At 39.7% G+C, this 21,031-nt stretch overlaps 2 protein-coding genes across 3 annotated transcripts in view; one reads left to right on the forward strand and one right to left on the reverse strand.

Moving 5' to 3' along the window:
* The window catches only part of INTS7 (integrator complex subunit 7), a 91,972-nt gene extending 75,336 nt beyond the window's left edge, over positions 1 to 16,636 (reverse strand). Inside the window, exons 1-3 of the mRNA XM_086694099.1 lie at positions 16,412 to 16,636; positions 3,825 to 3,954; positions 2,861 to 3,007 (exon numbers count right to left, since the gene is read on the reverse strand). Of these exons, the coding sequence (XP_086550225.1) occupies positions 2,861 to 3,007; positions 3,825 to 3,954; positions 16,412 to 16,505 (371 nt within the window). The 5' untranslated portion in view covers positions 16,506 to 16,636. The remainder of the gene's footprint in view (positions 1 to 2,860; positions 3,008 to 3,824; positions 3,955 to 16,411) is intronic.
* A 186-nt stretch (positions 16,637 to 16,822) lies between these two features.
* The window catches only part of DTL (denticleless E3 ubiquitin protein ligase adapter), a 48,772-nt gene continuing 44,563 nt past the window's right edge, over positions 16,823 to 21,031 (forward strand). For both annotated transcript variants that reach the window (XM_086694492.1, XM_025921126.2), the window contains exon 1: positions 16,823 to 17,008. In XM_086694492.1, the coding sequence (XP_086550618.1) occupies positions 16,957 to 17,008 (52 nt within the window). In that variant the 5' untranslated portion in view covers positions 16,823 to 16,956. The remainder of the gene's footprint in view (positions 17,009 to 21,031) is intronic.

Genomic DNA, 21,031 nt, shown 5'->3' on the forward strand with positions numbered 1-21,031 from the left:
CTCCGTACTGTTTTCCAGAGTGGCCGCACCAGCTTGCATTCCACCAACAACGCAAAAGAGATCCCCTTTCTCCGCATCCTCATCAACATCTGTTGTTGCCTGAGTTGTTAATTTAGCCATTCTGACAGGTGTAAGGTGGTATCTCATTGTGGTTTTGATTTGTATTTCCCTGATGATGAGTGATGTTAAGCATTTTTTCATGTGTCAGTTGGCCATCTGGACGTCTTCTTTGGAAAAGTGTCTATTCATGTCTTTTGCCCGTTTCTTCACTGGATTATTTGTTTTTTGGATGTTGAGTTTGATAAGTTCTTACAGATTTTGGACACTAACCCTTTATCTGATATGTCATTTGCAAATATAAAAGATTGTATTTTTAAAACCTTATAATGTAATATTAAATAATACACTAAATTAAAAAATACTTTTTTACTTTAAGTCATTTCTTATATGATGAAAAAACAATGAAATCATGAAAAAAATTTCTAAGGCTATTCAAAAATGTTCTATTTTTGTGAAAAGTGTTTGATATTCTCGTATTGATACTACAATTTCAGTTTTGAGTTATTATAAAAACACTTTTTTTTTTTTGGTTTGGTATTTACAATTCTGCAAACTTTACAAAACGATCGGATCACCCCTTATTCCCAATCATCAAGCTCTTTATCCTCTTCCTAAAGTGCCTACGCCAAGAATGTTTTCAAAACAGGTCCCTATATTTGGCAAAAATATCTGAGGCCTTATCTATCTGAAGACCTTCTTATTGTACTACATTTTAAATGGCAACTGGATTCCATAACATTCTTAGCTCAAATTTCTTTTAGTACTTTTTGCATCAAGTGTTAATGTTGAAACCTATTACTTCAATCTGAATTTTTTCCCTTTAAAGTGATCTAAATAAGTAAATCCTCTCTTTCTGGAAGCTTTCTAGAAATCTCTGGTTATTCAATGAAGAACTGTGGCAAAGCCCAGTTGCCATGACTTAGAAAGGGCAAGCATGCAAAATGAATGGAATATTCAAATATTAATCTATATTCTTCTCAAAATATTCAAACTAGGTCTAAATTATTTATGAAATCATTCCCCTATTTACACTCTATTTTTTCTCTTTTTTTTTTTTTTTTTTTGTCTTCTGATCAAAATAAATAAATAAATAAAGTATACATGTGGAAAATAACTCAAACATTACAAAACCACTCGGAAGTCTCTTGTAATCCATAGCCCAATGACCCCTGACAAAACTCATCACTGTTAACAGTATATATTCCTTCAGATTTTTTTCTGAGCCTGTATAAACACATATATTAATATTATAGACAAAAATGAGTTAATAAAATGAACATCACTTGACTGTTTTTTTTAACTTAGTATCTCTATGTTAAACACATACTTACTTCATTCTTTAAAAGGTATACAGTGGTCCATAAATTAACTATTCCCATATCGACACATCATTTTTCACCTTTTACAAAAATGATACTATGATCATCTGTATACATATATCCACCAACTTTTAAAAATGATTTATAGCAAACAATTTCTGTAAGTGAATTTGCTGAATCAAAAGGTAAGAATATCTTGGGTCTGGGTAGTCAGTTAAGCATCCATCTAACTCTTGATTCGGCTCAGGTCATGATCTCACGGTTTGTGAGACTGAGCCCCACATGGGGCTCTGTGCTGGAGCGTGGAGCCTGCTTGGGATTCTCTCTCTACCCCTCCCTCACTTGTGTGTGAGTGTTGACTCTCTCTCTCTCTCTCTCTCTCAAAAATAAACAAAAAAAAAAAGGTAAGATATCTTTAAATCTTTTATATATGGTTTTTAAAAGATAAAGCCAATTTACTGTCTTTAAAATATCACACTGTGCTCAAAATTTAATCACTCAAAAGGCAGAGGAATGACAAAAGCACTTAATCCTGAACAAGAGGGAAGCGCTGGCTCCTGATGGAAAAACTTAGGGAAAAAGTGATATCCTAGACTTCCTGGCTAAAAAGAGGACTGTCTGAACAAGGCAAGTCAGAAATGAGCCCTATAATTTAGGAAAGTCAATTTCAAAAGTCTAAACATTACACATACATTCCATAGACGGCAGACCTGAAAAGAAAATACGGTTGAAACTGGATAGAAGGCTTATAGTATAAAATTCTGACAGAATTAAAAAAAAATTTTTTTTAGATGCCAAGAAAGAAAAGGCTGAACAAACAACAGTAGTTGTATCTGGCATTCTCCAAGGGGTTCAAATACAAATGACTGCATATAAAAATGAGCACGTAACAGGGGCGCCTGGGTGGTTTAGTCGGTTAAGCATCCGACGTCAGCTCAGGTCATGATCTCACAGTTCATGAGTTTGAACCCCATGTCAGGCTCTGTGCTGACAGCTCGGAGCCTGGAGCCTGCTTTGGATTCTATGTCTCCCTCTCTGTGCCCCTCCTCAGCTTACTCTCTCTCTCTCTCTCTCTCTCAAAAATAAAACATTAAAAAAAATTTTTTTTTAAAAATGAGCACATAACCACGGATGAATACAAAAACTGACTTGAAACAGAACAAAGTCAGTAAGAGCTCAAAATCATCTGAGGCTAAGCTAGATTCAGATCCAAGTTATCTGATCAGAACACCAACTTAGGAAAAGGAATGTTTCAAACACACAAGTTAGGCAATAATTCAATAATTCACAACCAAACAGTATCATAGATGGTAACTAAAAGCATGTATAGATTGGGATGGTTACCATATTTCTGCCTGGAGTCTTAATTGAAAAAATAAATTAGTACCATCCAAAATGAAAAAAGTACATATATTGCCTTTCTTGAGTACATAATTACAGCCCAAAGAATCTTGTGGATTCATTATAGCAACAGAGTATACCGGAGTGTGATGGCTCTTGCCACAGGATCGTTACTATGAATCACAGAGAAAATTCTCTTCACAAATTCATCCACATTTAGAATCTTCTCCAAATGCTTCTCACTCTGTTGAGTAACTTTAAGGACACACAACCTCAGGAAATTGTTTCTATGAAGAAGCAGAGAAAAGGTAAATGAGACCACCTTAGGAAAGTAATATTTAATTAGGAATCAAAGCAACACATGATTTTAAATGTTAGCAATGGGGCAATGTTTTTCAATCTTATCATTTTTTTCTCTCATCACTAAAAGAGTTGAAGCCTATGCTTTGAATACGAAGCATAAGCAGTTAGCAATGCCTACAGTTCTGAGGCCAGACACCAAGAGGGTAGAATCAGAAAGAGAAGCTGTAGCGATGAACCTCATCTCTTCAATTGTATTATAACCATGGCCGGGAGCTCAGATGGTCTTCCTCTTCTAGCAAGCTAATTCTACAAATCTCTTCTCCTTCAAGTCTGACTCGGTGTGTATATAAGTACCTGAGTGCATGAAAAATGGTGGAAAGAAGTAGGAGGGACTGGTGGGGAGAAAACAAACCAACCAACCAGCAGGGATTTATCCAGTGCTCCCATGTTTTAGGAACCTCACAGTAACATGCAATCTTGTGTTACAAAATATTAAGTCAGAAACTTCTCAAAACAACCTGTATAAATCAGACACTTCCAAAATATACAACAATACATTAAGATCATCTTAATTTGATTTATCCTGTTCCCCAAAGAAGTACCCTCTGACTTGTGACTTCATTTGTGCTTAAAACACCATTATATTTCACACCAAAAAGTGTTGCAAACTGCCATGTGCATCCACTAAAATGGTCACTGACCACGTGGAAGTCCTAAAGCGCAAAAAGAATAAAGACCACAATATTAAACAAAGAAACGTGAACAAATACTTTAGGATGCCGAGGCTTTAAAAAGACTTACCCAACTCTGAAAACATCAGCTAACTTTAGGAATGCAGAATTGATGAGAATAGGGAATGGATACTTCTGAAAGAGCCTGGGAAAGCGAACAACTGCTTCACATTGCTCGCCAAGCTTGCCAGATCTTAGACCTACAAAAAGCACGAAAACAGAAGAATAGCTTACAAATCTGCGGTTACAACAAGGCAAAAATAGCAAATACCAACACAGCATTCCACAGTAAAATTACTTATACCATAACATAACATTCACAACAATTAGGTAAGGTACAATTGTAACTCATGATCTTTTATAAATAATAGGCCAGATAGTAATTTGGTAAACTGTCACTTCTAGATATAAACTAATGAAGAAGAAACAATTTTTTTAAAAAAGGTTGAGTAGTTTAAGAATATTTGGGGCCATAAAATAAGTCTTAACAAATTTAAAAGGACTGAAATCATACCTTGTTATGTTCTCTGACCATAATGGAATTAAGTTAGAAATCTCTAAGAGAAAAATATCTAGAAACTTCCCAAATATTTGGAAATTAAAAAACTTATACATAAGCCATGGGTGAAAGGGAAATTAGAAAAATATCTTGGGGTGCCTGGCTGACTGAGTCGGTTAAGCATCCAACTCTTGATCTTGGCTCATGGTTCATGGGATTGAGCCCCACATTGGGCTCTGCACTGACAGCACGGAGCCTGCTTGGGATTCCCTCTCCCTCTCTCTCTGCCCATCTCCTGCTCATGTGAGTGCCCACAGGCACTTTTCCTCTCTCTCAAAATAAATAAGCAAAAAATAAACTTCACAAAGAAATGTCTTCAACTGAATGAAAAAGAAAGCACAACCTAAGGGAGGCAGCTAATACAATTCTTCAAGAAACCTAACACTAAATGCTTTATATTAGGGAAGAAGAAAGGTTTCAAAGCAATGATGTAACAAAGGGGCCAAGATAATTCAATGTTGAAAGGATACTCTTTTTAACAAACTATCCTGGGACAACGGAATATCCATATGCAAAAATAAATAAATAAATAAAACCTTGATCTTTAATTTGCACCATACACAAAAATTAACTCAAAAATGAACCTAGGCCTAAATGTAAGAGCTAAAATTATAAACCATATGAAGAAAATACAGAGACAATCTTTATGAGCTTGGGTTAAGCAAAGACTTCTTAGATAAAACACAAAAAGCATAAACCATAAAATAAAAAAGTATTAAACTCCATCAAAATTAAAAACTTCTGCTCTTTGGGGTGCCTGAGTAGCTCAGTTGGTTAAGCGTCCAACTTTGGCTCAGGTTATGATCATTCGGTTCATGGGTTCAAGTCCCACGTCAGGTTCTAAGCCGACAGCTGGAAACCTGGAGTCTGCTTCAGATTCTGTGTCTCCTTCTCTCTCTCTCTGTCTCTCCCCCATTTGTGTGTACTCGCTCTCCCTCAAAAATAAATACACATTAAAAAAAAAAAAAAAACTTCTCTTCAAAAGATACTGTTAAGAGAATGAAAAGACAAGCCACATACCAGAAGAAAATATTTAGAGAACACATATCTGATAAAGGACAATGCGGAGGCCACTTTTAGGCAACAGGCTCGACCAATGGAAACCTGAGTAAGGTAAAAGGGTCCATGGTGACTATGGAGCTGAATGCAAACGGGAAGACCCACCTCAAAATATCCATAAGCCCTAGCTGACCAATGGGCTACTTATGACGAGGCACAAGTACCAAAAAAGGAAAATTCCGTATGTTCCCATGCCTCTTCACTTCCCACCCGCTTAAATCCAGTCCCCCAACTTTGCCTACTCGCTTGTCTCTCCTTTGCTATCCTGCCCCGAAGTTCTCTTGCAGTGTATTCAATAAACTTCAATCTCCTTTGTTCTGCCTTGGGTGAATTCTTACACCACCCACATCTCCAGCCTCTACCCTATAGGGTCACTCCACAGACATCATCCATACTTCTTCTGCCTCAGTAAGATGACAACCCGATTTTTAATTTTTATTTATTTAATAATTTTAACGTTTATTTATTTTTGAGAGACAGAGAGACAGAGTGCGAGCAGGGGAGGGGCAGAGAGAGGGGGACACAGAATCTGAGGCACGCTCCAGTCTCCAAGCTGTCAGCACAGAGCCCGACGTGGGGCTCGAACCCACGAACTGTGAGATTGTGATCTGAAGTCATATGCTTAACTGACTCAGCCACCCAGGTAACCCTAGAAGACAACCTGATTTATTTATTTATTTTTATTTATTTATTTTTTTTAAATTTTACATTTATTGATTTTTGAGAGACAAAGTGAGACAGAGCATGAGCCGGGGGCGGGGGCGGGGGGAGAGAGAGAGAGAGAGAGAGAGAGAGAGAGAGAGAGAGAGAGAGAGAACAAGACACAGAATCTGAAGCAGGCTCTAGGCTCTGAGCAAGTGTTCAGCACAGAGCCCCATGCGGGGCTTGAACTGTGAGATCATGACCTGAGCTGAAGTCAAATGCTCAACCGACTGAGCCACCCAGGCGCCCCACAACCTGATTGTTTTAAATGGGCAAGATATGAAGAGAAATTTCATTAAAGAACAAATATAAATGGCACACACATGAAAGTTAACAGATGTTCAACACGGCTGGTCATCAGGGAAATGTAAATTAAAAACCACATCAAGATGGCACTACATACCCACTAGAATGGCAAAAAATGTTATGACAGACAATAGAAAGTGCTAATGAGGCTATGGAGCAACTATAACTCTCATATATTGCTGGTGGGAATACAAAACTATACAACTCCTTGGAAAACAGTTTGGTTGTTTTTTATAAAGGTGATCATTTACCTACTGTCCACTCAGCAATCCTACTTCTAAATATTTACCCAGGTGCATTGAGAATATTCGTCTGTACAAATACCTGTATTCAACTGCTCACAGTAGCTTTATTCATAATGGCCCCCAATTGGAAAAAACCCAAATGTCCATCAACTGGTGAATAAATAAACAAACTGTGGTCTATCCACACAAGGGACTACCACTCAGCAATAAAAAGGAAACAAATACTGCTTCATGCAACAACATGGGTAGATCTCAAAATCACTAGGCTAAGTAAAAGAAGTCAGACCCAAAAAAGACTACAAAACTTTAAGACTGTTTTATATGACATTCAAGGAAAGGCAAAACTTTGGGACAGAGAACAGATCAGTAATTGTCAGGGGCTTGAGAGAGAAAATTGACTGCAAAGGGGTACAGGGAAAGTTTTTGGGGTGAAGGAAATGTTTTATATCTTGTTTTGTTTTTTTTTTTAAGTTTATTTTGAGAGAGAGAAAGAGAAAAAGAACAGGGAGAGCTTGAGCGGGGGAGGGGGGAGAGAGAGAATCCCAGGCATGCTCCGTGCTGTCCATGCAGGCTGGATGTGGGGCTTGAACTCACTAACCGTGAGACCACAACCTGAGCCGAAATCAAGAGTCAAATGCTCAACCAACTGAGCCACCCAGGCACCCCAGAAACATTCTATGTCTTGACTGTGGTAGTGGTTTCATGACTGCATGCATTTGGTGAATTTAATTATACATAAATTATACCTCAATTAATCTGATTTTTTAACGTAAAAAAAAAAGCAACCAACAAATTATAAAGTTAATGTTCAATTCCTGAAAAAATATTCATTTAGAATGAGTATCTTAATATGGTATTAATATAATCAGCTTCAAATATTTCTTTCTTTTAGTATTTTAGCATTTACAAAATGCTAATTATATATATCTAAATCTGGGCAAGAATAGGGGCGCTACAATCTCTCTGTTCAGTAAAGTCTGCCCGCTGTTAGAAAATGACAAAGAAAATACTCATCTGAGGACTCTTTACTGAGTGTGACTACGCTTCAATACAAAAAACAATCAGAGTAAATCTGCACAGGCAATTCCTACAACGTATTAATGGTTTGAGTTTTGTAAACACACTCTTGTTGGTTATTTGGTACTTGGAATATATTTCCTCGTAGGAAAAAAAAAAAAGCACTGTCAGCACTCATCATATTCCAGAATCCAATAACAACTTATAATAAAAGTTCCCATGGGAAAATTAATTCAAATTTCTAATTGAGATATTTAGAACATATCCCTTCTTTGCCTGCTCCCCCTTTCCTCTGCCCCCCACCTCCATACATAGAAGAACTGCCACTAAAGCTCTAGAACTCTTCTCCCAACCAAACACACCTTGCCAATGGAAATGTTCTAGGTACCTGGCAGTGGCTCATGTAGGCTTAAAAGATTTTCTAAAGGCCTGACTTGACAGAGGGTTCCAGAGACACACACACAGGGCAGTAAAGACAAAAGGGAAGGCGAGATAAGGAAGGGCAAGTCTGAGGATGCAGGTGAGAGAACAGAGAAGTAACAGATATGTTTGTGCATGTGTGCTAGGGGAACCTATTGGGATGATGCACAGCCATTGAACTTTTTTCCTCCTCTTCTCTCTGCCAGCAGTTCAGTGACGCAAAAGGGAGTAAAATTCTGTTTGTAATGAATTAAACCTTGGTTGGGATGAAAAACGTAAAGTAGGAGGGAGCCCGTGTAGAGGGAGTTTCCTGACAGAATATGATCTGTTTTACATTCCCTTAAAAAGCAAAACCACAGATTACACTGATTTGTTTAAACATGGTGATTTAAAATGTACCAAAGATAATTTTGAATTTGGCCAGAGAAATGTTTTGATTTCTCTAATACTGTCTAATTTTATTTCTTTAAGATAAAATAGACCCTCATTCCTGTAACAGAGCCAACCAAAATAAATAAGTAAAAGAAGAGTAAATTTCTTGCTTATTTTCTGATGTAAGAGCTTTTGGAAAAAGGAAACAAGAAGCTAGGTTGACTCTGAGGGACAGAAGCTAAGATTCAAGGGAAGAGGAAAATGCACAAAGACCTAGGATTTGGCAACAATCCTGAACTGGGGCTGTGGTACCCATCTTGCTTGCTCTGGGCCAGTTTCAATTTTATAATAAACCAAGCACCTGAAAATAGGCACTCAGCACAATCAGATCATGTAAGAAGGGCTGTTCACTTTATTTCTGTTGCTAGCTACAACCAACCTGAGGAAGAATGCCCTGATCATAAGACCAATGATCGTGAGAATGCCACTATAAAAACAGACATTAAGGTGTAGGGATGTGATTGCTATTTCTACATCTTTCTTTGTATTCTCCCACCAAAGAAACGGAGCTCTCCGTCTTTTTTATTTTTTAAATGTTCATTTTTGAGAGAGAGAGAGAGAGAGAGAGAGCGAGTGTGCACGCACGAGTGGGGAAGGGGCAGACAGAGAGGGAGAGAGAGAATCTCAAGGAGACTCCACACTGTCAGTGCAGAGCCCGACAAGGGGCTCGATCTCATGAATCATGAGATCATGACCTGAGCTGAAATCAAGAGTTGGACGCTCAACTAAATGAGCCATCTTTTATCTCCATTTTATTTTTTTTTTATTTTTATTTTTTTTTTCAATGTTTATTTATTTTTGGGACAGAGAGAGACAGAGCATGAACGGGGGAGGGGCAGAGAGAGAGGGAGACACAGAATCGGAAACAGGCTCCAGGCTCCGAGCCACCAGCCCAGAGCCCGACGCGGGGCTCGAACTCGCGGACCGCGAGATCGTGACCTGGCTGAAGTCGGACGCTTAACCGACTGCGCCACCCAGGCGCCCCTTTTATCTCCATTTTAAAGAAGACACAGGCAAAGACTAGTTAAGCAACTTGCCCAAGGAACAAAAGCTAATAAATGGCAGATGCGGGATTCAAGTCCTGGCAATCTGGCTCCAGAGCCTATGGTCCTAAACTATTAAGCTAAAATACATCTCTAGCACGCAACTAGAGAGTAGAAGTTGAGATTTAAAAAGGGATTATTTGATTATGATTTTAGAGTGCTCTAATTCTGAGGGATAACAAATTCTAGGGAACTGAGGAAGAATAACATAAATTATGGTAAACATGGGGGTTGTTATGTACATGAATCAAGTTTTCAAAACAACATACATTTCCAGGCAGCATGTATCAGTCAGAGTTCTTAGCTTCAAGCCATACAAGCTAACTGGCTGATTAGGCAGAACATGAGTTTATTAAAAACCTAATAAACAGTTTTGAGGCTAAACAGCTAAGAACACCTAATGCTGCACTGCCAGACTGATGAGATGAGAAGTCTTGTTGCTGGGAAACTCGGGATGCAACTATTGGCTCTGCTGTCATCCAGGAACGCTGTAGCCATTGCTGCCGTTACTGTCCACTCACACCGCAGCCACGGTCACTGCCAGGGCACGGAACTGTGAGTGTGCCCTCAAGTACATCTTCGTGCATTGCTAACCTCCTGTATCACAGAGCCCGGAGGAGGTCTCTCTGACTGGCAGAGCTGAGTTCACATCTCGCGCTTTGCAAAGTTAACTAGAAAGGTGAGTTTTGGCTTCCACTCTGGTGAGACAGGGCTCTTGGTGTGAGTCATTCCTCAAGCACAACAGGAGCGATCACAAGATGTTAAGTGACCACCAACATGACTAATACCCACCACAAAGAACACTGCTAATACACATTACCATCCAAGCACGTTTTAAGAGAGTTTGGTATGTACGTTTGCTTTAGCTGAGGGGTGAGGATGATTTAAAATGGAACCATAACACATATGTATCTTGAAGTGTATTCATTAAAAATGGGGGTAGGGAAGAAGAAATACCAACATAAGTATGCACCACACATTGTAAGATAACCTAACATCCCACAGCTTAATAAATTGATCATGGCAAGTCTCAGTAAATTATATTTAAAAAGCGGGAACAGAAACAACAGAAATGATAGTCAACTCAACTGATAATGAACAATAAAACATCCTTCACCCAAATTTCATAAATTTTCTATAACTGTGTATGGTGGGATGTATGCAATACTGTACAGCCAGAATAGTGATTCAGAATCATAAACAAATTAGTTTTATTTTATGAATACCAACTTTCAGTAATATTTAACGATGCAGTTTGTAAGTTACAAAATCGTCAAAATAGTAGCTCTTACCCACATATAAAAATGAGTCTATGGATTTCAGTAAGAACTGAAGAAAGGCCTTGGGTTTTTGGAATAGTTCATGACCCATCAAGTAATCACCAATCAGGATTTGAGATGTTAAGACTTTCCATTCCACGTGACCTTCTTACAGGTCCACCTCTTGATACTCTCAGACTAAATATGGTCTGGTGGTACAGATTCTCAAGAGAGAATCTGGTTGACTCAGTGTGGGTCACATGTCCCCTTCTGAATCAGTCAGTTCTGGCATGGAATGGGTCACCTGGTACAGACTTTGTTGCAGAGGCCTCTCTCTTGAGTAGGGGATATGGAGATACTTCCACAGCCTCGTATTTGTTTATCATAACACCAACTACGTCTGTGCCAAAATGGACAGTGTAATAGCAATCTGTGGTTTTCAGTCTGAGAATTCACAGGTTTGGAATACAGGTGAGGTGATAGCATCTAAGGGGAAAATAAGGGAGAATAAATAGTCATCCTGATTTGTATCAGTTTTCTATTTCATAAATTTTTCAAAGAGCACGCCTCAAAATTTCATGCAGCAATGGGGCGCCTGGGTGGCGCAGTCGGTTAAGCGTCCGACTTCAGCCAGGTCACGATCTTGCGGTCTGTGAGTTCGAGCCCCGCGTCAGGCTATGGGCTGATGGCTCAGAGCCTGGAGCCTGTTTCTGATTCTGTGTCTCCCTCTCTCTCTGCCCCTCCCCCATTCATGCTCTGTCTCTCTCTGTCCCAAAAAATAAATAAACGTTGAAAAAAAAAATTTAAAAAAAAAAAAAAATTTCATGCAGCAGTAAGTTCACCAACACCTCAAGTAGCAACTCCATCTCTTATATTTCCTCTGTTCCCATAGCCCACCTGCAAGAAAGGGAACCACTCCCTTCCTGGTTGCTCTTTCACCTCATCCTTTCCAAGGCCAACCTTACAGGAATCAGGCTGAGTGATGTCATTTAAAGGACACTCCTTTTCACTCAGGGTGAAGGAGATCTTGCATAGGTTTTCCTAAATCATTAGGACACTTTCTGTCAGTTCAGACTATGCAGAAGTTATATTAATGAGAAAGTTATACTGATCAATGTAAATGATATATGTCCTTTATAATGCCTGGATTAATGATTATCCATATTCTGAAATGTGGCAGATAAATTTAAGTTATACTTGATTATAACATTTAACTCCGTATGTGCTTAGTCTTCACAGCTCAGTCAGCATGGTTATCAGCTAAAAACTCTAAAAAAGGGACATACCACCGAAAGACCTCTACAAAGCAGCTAGAGTGATCACTAAAAATGTAAACCAATCTCATGTCAGTCCTCTGCTTAAAAATTTTCAGTGTCTTCTCAATGCACTTGGCATAAAATCCAAACTTCTTGTCCTGACTAACAAGGCCATACATGATTTAGCCCTGTTTCCTTCTTAAAGCTGTGCTGTTCGCTAATATAGCCCCAAGTCTAAGTACAGTGACTAACACAATGTAGGCGATCTGTAAATATTTGCTGAATGAATGAATGGCTATCACCTGATTATTTTTCTGTGTTACTAACTACATCTGGAAGGAATGGACTTGTGTCAGCTTCAAAATGGCATCCACTGGGGCGCCTGGGTGGCTCAGTCGGTTAAGCGGCCGACTTCGGCTCAGGTCACGATCTCGCGGTCCGTGAGTTCGAGCCCCGCGTCGGGCTCTGTGCTGACAGCTCAGAGCCTGGAGCCTGTTTCAGATTCTGTGTCTCCCTCTCTCTGACCCTCCCCCGTTCATGCTCTGTCTCTCTCTGTCTCAAAAATAAATAAACGTTAAAAAAATTAAAAAAAAAAATGGCATCCATTTATTCCTACAGAGATCAGAAACAAATAGCTTAACTGCCATGCTTGCTCAAAAGGCTCAGAACAAAGTGCAAGAAATCATAAATGACATCTCCCAAGTGTGTATCTTAGGACACGAGTGCCACAGATATTTCCTTATAATGGAGTTCAAGTGTCACATCTGTACATCTAACTGCCTACACAACATCTCCATTTGGATGACTAAGAGACGTTTCAAATTTAGCAGTCCCAAACTGATTTCACTTTCATCCACTCAGTAAATGGCAATACATACTTCTAGTAGATCAGACCAAACACCTCTAAGTTTCTTCCTGACCACTAATTCTCACATTCTCATCACATTCATTAGCTAATCTTATTGGCTCTACCTTCAGAATGTATCCAGAATCTCAGCACTTCACATATCTTCACTGAAATCACCCTGGACCAAACCACTATTTTCTTCTTCCTGGATTGTGGCAATTGCCTCACTAGTTTCCTCACTTCCATCCCTGGCTCTCCCACTTCAATGTACTCTCAACACAGCAGTCAGACTGATCCTTCTCAAAATTAAGTCAGATATGCCACACCTGTGCTGAAAATTCCCTATGGTTTCCCATCTCAGAATTAAAGCCAATCATTTCAATGGCTTGTATTGCCCTACACGAACTGGCTCCTGGCTATCTTTTTATCTTCAATGTCTATCACTCTGCTCCAGAAACAGCATGCAAAACAGGCTCCAACCTCAGGGCCTTTGCACTTGCTGTTCCTCTATTTGACCAGTAAGGCCTGTTCCTCACTATCCAACATAAAATAACAAACCAGGGGCACCTGGGCAGCTCAGTTAAGCGTCAGACTTAGACTTAGGTCATGATCTCACAGTTTGTGGGTTCAAACTCCACGTTGGGCTCTGTGCTGACAGCTCAGAGCCTGGAGCCTGCATTGGATTCTGTGTCTCCCTCTTTCTCCCTGCCCCTCCCCCACTCACATGCTGTCTCTCTCAAAAGTAAATAAAAGTAAAAAATAAATAAATAAAATAACCAATCCCAATCCCACACCCAGTTTTCTCCAGCCCCCTTCATTAGTTTCACTTTTCTTTACAGTATGTATCACTACCTGTCACAATATATGCTTACTATATTTGCTTATTGCCTGTTTTCTCTGTCCCAAATATAAGCTCTACAGATGCAGGGGCTTCATTTTGTTTTGTCACTGTTTCCCTAGTACAAAGCCTGATGAAATAAGTTGTGTGTGTGAATGTGAGTGTATATTTTGGGGGGTGCAAGGGAGGGACATGAAGAGGGGCTATGGACTAAGAACCTCCTATTAAAATACTTGAGAAACTATTCCTTGGAATACAATTTGGGGAACTCTGGTCTAGACGTTTGGGAATTAAAACAAAGTCAGAACTTGTAGCCTTCTGACCCTATGACCTTTGGCTCATAAAACAGAAATACTTTAACAGATATAGGATGAAATGACTCAATAGTTAAAATACTATATTCTAATGAAACTGGCCATTCCTGTAATCTAATTTCATAACAGCTTTATTTATTTTTTTTTATTTTTTTTTTCAACGTTTTTATTTATTTTTGGGACAGAGAGAGACAGAGCATGAACGGGGGAGGGGCAGAGAGAGAGGGAGACACAGAATCGGAAACAGGCTCCAGGCTCCGAGCCATCAGCCCAGAGCCTGACGCGGGGCTCGAACTCACGGACCGCGAGATCGTGACCTGGCTGAAGTCGGACGCTTAACCGACTGCGCCACCCAGGCGCCCCTCTAATTTCATAACAGCTTTAAAAGGGGAGCATGGTGAAGCGAAAAAGAACAAAAGTTTTGTTCTTTTTTTTTTTAATGTTTATTTATTTTTAAGAGAAAGAGAGATAGAGCACGAGTGGGGGAAGGGCAGAGAGCGAGGGAGACACAGAGTCCGAAGCAGACTCCAGGCTCTGAGCTGGCAGCACAGAGCCCGACGCGGGGCTCAAACTCACCAACTGTGAGATCATGACCTGAGCCAAAGTCGGACCCTCAACCGACGGAGCCACCCAGGCGCCCCCACAAGTTTTGTTCTTATATTGTTCAAATTATCTTTCTGAGCCTGAGACATCTGGGGAATACTCACCTGGGGCACTGCTGGGAGACTTGAACACGATCACTTGCTTAATACCCAGGACTGACTGCCGGTTTATAGTTAAACACTCAATAATCATGCATTTATTTCTTACAGATATGAAATACCGTATGCTATATCAACTTCTAAAAAGCAAAAATTGTGTTATATATTTTTTAACACAATGTCAAATTTTCTCAACTTCTTCAGAGCCTGATCCTGATCTTTGTTCTACAACCACTGTCCTACTGTCATGAAATGAGCCCACCTGGACCAGAGTGGTAGAAAATGTCTTTAGAATTGGTAGAGTTATTAGATATCCAGACCTGCAACTTTCACTGGGAAATAGGAAGGAATTTCCAGAATGAAAAGATTATGTGGTGTTTAAAAATCACATTTACTATTATAATTTCATATTTCATAGGGGAAACAGCTCACGACTTTGGTAAGAGAAAGCAAAGCCCAGCATCATTTTCTTGGCTGATGAGGATGTACTAAAGATAATGTGACTCAACCAAAGGAATATCTCATTGGAGTGCTGTGACATCTTTATGTTGATCAAAAGAAGTTAAAAGCTTTTTCTGATAAACTCTTATCTAGACCTACCTACTAGAAATGTTTACAGGTTAAAAAACAAAAAAACGAAATCCCAAAAAGTTGACAGAGTGTCCACGTCAGAGAGCTGGGAAATGGCTCCAAGTGGACTTAAAGACAGATCCTTCTAAGCTGTAGTCCCAATCCTCGATAAAGTATACATTGGCCCTGGTCAATGAAGAATTAACTGTATACCAGGTGACAAAACGTTTCCTCCATTCAATAAAAATCACTGAAGTACACTGAAAGAAAGTTTTAATACTTTAGTTCTTTACCGTCAAATATTTGCCTTTGCCTCCCACATCCATCTCTAAGAAGGCATATCTCTTTAGCATTTAATAAAGGCTTCCTTTGCATACAATTACATCAATATTTACAACAGTCTTGCCAGCTCAATGGTACTGAACCCACTTTGGAGACAAAATACCTAGGTTAGGTGAACTTAGGTGACCTGTCCATGATAATAAAATTTGTGGCATTGGAATTTCACTCAGTCTAACTCCAAAACTCCTTCGACTACACCAAGCAGCCCTCGCACCTCTCACCCCTTCTCCGACAGGAAAAGAGAACTCGTGGAATTTACAAAAAAAGGGGCGATGCTTTTTGGATTTTTTAGCCATATTTAACCTGCCTAGTAACCCGTAGGTAACAGAGTTACAGAAATAAAATACAACGCTATAAAGTGGGTGTAAGATTATTATTTAGCACTCCTGGTGAAGACCTTGTCTCAACTGAACGTATTGAAAAACAATTTCACAATTTAAATTTACATTTTTACAAACTGCTTGGAAAATCGGGGAACCGTGCCCTCAAGTGATCAAATCGGGCCCATCACTGGAGCTCGCTACTTGTTCAACTGGTGCAAAGCCAAGCCAGCAACGTTGCAATTTCCCTGCAATCTACCAGAGCTGCAAAAGCTCTGGATTCACCAAAAGCATGGGTGCCCGCCCCCGCCCTCTCTCCCTCTCCCAGGAAAACTAGGCGCATGCGTCTGCCCGGCGGCCACCACCGCCTGGTGGCGCCAGTGCCCCCCACACCCGTTTCACCCGCTCAGCCCGCTCTTTCGAATACCTTTGTCTAATTCCATAAGGGCAGAGTTAGCATCCAGCTCCTGTTCGCCATAGCCGGCATCTGCCAGGAAAGACTTAGTTGAGTTTGACGCCATGACCCGAATAGTTACTCGACAAGCCTATTTAAAAAGATTGCAAACTCTGCCCCAGCACCGCCATCTTCTTCCACCACCTCGCGGATTTTTCCTCCGCGCTATGTCAAGCCCTGTTACGCATGCGCCCTGGTCTCCCCGCCGTTCGCCAGCGCCTCTGCGGCCCCCCGCGCAGGCGCTCAGGGAGCTCCAGAACTCTGGGTTCCCGCGGCTCGGAGAAAAGGAGGCGGGGATTGGAAGGGGGAAGTGACTCGGAGGCGCCCGGACGCCGCGGCGAGAGCCAATCAGAGGGCGTGACGTCAGTTTGGCGGGGAGTTTGGTGGCCGGGGCTTACAGTGGCGGGAGTTGGAGGCAATAACTAGTCGTGTTCAGAGGGGCGCAAGCTACGATTTCTGCAGAACCTAGGGGCATTTCCACGGCTTTTCCTGCAGTTGAACCTTTTCCTCTGGCCCAGATGCTTTTCAATTCGGTGCTCCGCCAGCCCCAGTTCGGCGTCCCGAGAAATGGTGAGTAACGGCCCTAACCGCTACTTGTTGCTGGCGGGCTTCACCTCCCCCGAACAACACCGCGGACCAAGGCCGACTCCAACTCTGTTTCCCAGCCCCCGAGTTCTCCCACGGCCAAAGTGAGTTCGTGTTAGTGAGAACTACTGAAGAAAGCTGCACTTTCCTGTCCTTGGGACACTTTTAATCGTAATCGGGAGTTTTTAAATTGTAATACGGGCCGACGGAGGGAGGAAAGTTGAATCGGCTGGCCTTCTTTACGGCTTCTGTCTATATTGCACATTAACTGGACAATGCGTGCCTTTGAGTGTGTTTGTGTGCGGTTTAACAGCTTTGTGAGATCTTCAACACTCATTTACGGATCCATTTGTTAATTCATTGATTCATTTGTTCTAGAACTTTAGTAAGCCCTGCTGTTTGCTGTATACGCTGGTGAATATGATTCGCTATTAAAGAACTCAGTCAAGCAGAGAAGACAGAACATCTGCTTCCAGCATGGTCAAAAAAAATGTTCCCCCTGATTACTGCATGTGCATAAAAATTCGAAATTACACAGTGAAAAATGCCCTTAACCACATCCCCCAGAGATAATCACTGATAGTAGATTAAAGTATATTATTACAAATGTTTTTCGATGCCAAGGTAGTATGTATTGTTATTTACAGAAATGGGATTGAAATGCTTTGTTTGTTTCGTTTTTCACTGTAGCGGTATAACTTGGGGATGTTTCTGTGTTAGTGGTATGTAGAAATCCAACTTACTCGCTACAGTTGTTGGGGTTCCTTAGGTTAAAACATTGGCAATAGGAGTTTTGAGCTCAGGTTTGAGTATCATCAACCTGAATGAAACTTTCTGGTAAGTTTCTGACCAGGGAGTTACTACCCAGACTGAGGTTGGATAGAAATGAAATCCCATTCATTTAAAAAGTGACTAGGTCTTCTTTCCCCCTTGACATCATGTGGAAAACAAAAAGAATCTGAGAAGGGAACTTTTTATATTATTAAGGCAAAGGTCTAGGAAAAGGATATTGAGAAGTAGTAGACTGAGGAATAGTCCCTCAGTTTCTTGCCCCCATTCTGAACTTTGTACCATCCTTACCTACTTCCCCCTTGTATATTTTTCTGATGGTACTCGAAATGCCCCTCTCTGACTCGCCTGGGACCTTGCTTAAGTACCTTCTCTGTGCCCTGTGTCCTGAGTGGCAGTACTGCCCAGTGGATAAGAGCTCTATCTTTGGAGTTAAACTGCCTGAGTTTTAATTCCAGCACAAGTCCTTACTATCTGTGAGACCTGAGGCAAGCTATTGGGGCTATATTTAGCCCCTATTTTGTAACAGATTTTTTTCCTCATTCTCTCAGTATATCTGTCTACTTCCCCTCTCTCTCTCATTCGCAAATACTCATTTATTGTTATGTGTCAGACTCTGAAATTCATTCATTGTTATATACTATGCACTGAATTTTGTGGGACCTTCTTCTTTCCCCTTCCATGTTGGCGTTCCATTCTAGGCCCCTTTTCTCCTTCTGCCTACTCCTATGGATGATCATAGCCACAACCAGGCCTTCTTCCCCTACTACCTGCAACCTTCCATTCCCTATACTTTACATCCATTCCTATAAAAGCTGTGTGAGTATCTTCACCCGGCAGGTCAGTCTCACAAACATCTCAGACTCAAGTACTCAAAACGGAACTTTTTCCTCAAACCTGCTGTATTACCTACTTTAGGGAGTTGTCCCATTATTTGAAACTAGTCTTCTTAGCCAGAAACTTGAGTCAATCAAAATTCCTCTGTTGTCCACAAGATACAGAAAGTTCTCTTAAAACCTCTTGAATCTGTCCTCTCTATTCCCACTGATTTTGTCTCATCAGTGTATCTTGGATCTGTTCTATGCTTACCATTCCATTTCCACTGATAACTTCTTGTCTGTACTAAATAACAAGTTTCCTAAATGGTCTCTTAGTTTCTCTCTCTCCAGTTTATGCTCCACATTGCTGCTAACAGTCTTTCTAAAGTGGACATCTGATTATTCCTCTATCTATTTTTAAATTGTTATCTGAAAGTTTTTATCATAGGTTTAAACTTACTGAAATTTTAAAATAAAAAATTAAAATGTATCTAATAGGATATAAAAACTAGTGATTTGATGATCACATCAATCATTTTTAAAAAATATGAACAAACTCTTTAACTGCCATATTTTATATGTACAGTTGAACCTTGAGCAACATGGGGGTTAGAGTCATCAATGCCACGCAGTCAAAATTCCACCATAACTTTTGACTTCTCCACAGCTTTACTAATAGCCTCCTGTTAACTGGAAGGAAGCCTTACCAATAACATAGTTAACGCATGATTTCTATGTTATGCATATTATATACTGTATTTTTACGATAAAACTAGAGAAAAGTTATTATTAAGAAAATCATTAGGAAGAGAAAATTCATTTACAGTACTGTATTTGTCAAAAAAAATCCACATGTCAAGGGACTCGCACAGTTCAAACCTGTGTTCAAGGTCAGCTATAGTTGCTTTTTCTCTTGATTTTATTTCCACTGTCTTTCACAGGATTTATCCTAATGTAATTTGATTCTAGGCTTGAAAAGTTATTTTACTGACCACACTGTCAAAATTTTCTGTAATCATAAGGCTCTAAGTGTTAAGAGTTTCTTCTGAATTGTTACAGTTATTAGTATATAAGTTATCAAAACAATAGGGACTATTAATTTTGATAAGTAATTATGAAGCAAAAAGTAAAATTTCATTGGAAGTATATCTTAAAGAGATGAATTGGGCTATTTATGATGCCTTTATTAAAGGAATTATCCTATTGTCTCTTAGTTGGAGTCCCATAAGTTTTTATACTTTGGATCAACACAAGTTTTAAGATTGGGACATGGAAATGCCTTTCTTTTGAAAAGTAGAAGAAAGACAGTGATGAAGGGAGAGGAGGGAAAAGAGCCACAACCTTCTCAGACATTATAGAAATGCACATATATCAAATGATTCACTGAAAACTCTCATATCTTAGATACTCCTTGAAAAATTGGCGTGTAATTCTAGGGGCTTAAATTGTACATCGAGGAAAGAACAGGCTTTTCCAAGTGAGTGTTATGGGGAAAAGAATTATACATTCGTATTGGAAACTGCAAAGCACAATAAGGATCCAACAGTTGGTTAAGAGAGCCGTCTACAACTGTTTGTTATAGGGAGTGCAAAAATGTAAGGGTGGATAGGGACAAGTTACCAAGCCCTGTTAGGCCTTTTGTGCATATTAGTCCATAAGCAGTAAGGTAGAGTTTGAAGGAGTCCCTGTGTAATTGCAGAGAATTGCATCTCCAGAGCTTATCCTGTTCAGTTCTGCCTAAATTGTTAAAGACTTGGTCCTTTAGACTCTTTGTGTTGCAATCATTAGATTATTATATTTTTTAATCCCAAACCACAAGTGTACATTTACATGACTTTAAAATACAGGTTTTTGTTTTAAAATTCATCCTGTAGATGTATATTTTACAACATAACTGTTGTATTCTTCCTTTAATGGTCTTTTAATGGCTTATTTACCCTGATACCTGACCTTGAGGTAATATCCCCAGGAATAATGACTAAATCTGGTTTGTATTCTTTGCTTCTTTTGTACCGATTCTTTCCGGTTATCTCTAGGAACACCAAAGCTAGATGTGTCTGAGGTATGTCAGACTAAGAGGTCTTCTCCAAACAGTATTTTTGATGAAAGTGGAAATTAAAAGTACCCTAAAATGTAAGAGTGTTTATTAATTATTTAGACACCTCTCAATAGAATGTAACTTCATTGTCCTCTGGTGCTTAATAAACATTTAGTTCTCAGTTCTCAGTTTAAAATATTTAAGTATTTTAAATATTTTAAATGTATTGACCCCTATATCTAAATGATAAAACAAATCTTTGAAGATTGCTTACTATTTATTTAGGACCATAGTGCACATTAGATCTCTGACCGAAGTCGAATAAATTCTCCCTGTACCCTGAATTTCTTCCTCTCTCTTGTA

This window comes from Puma concolor, chromosome E4 (assembly GCF_028749965.1).
Source record: "Puma concolor isolate L17-30 chromosome E4, mPumCon1.1.hap2, whole genome shotgun sequence".
Classification (NCBI taxonomy): Eukaryota; Metazoa; Chordata; class Mammalia; order Carnivora; family Felidae; genus Puma; species Puma concolor.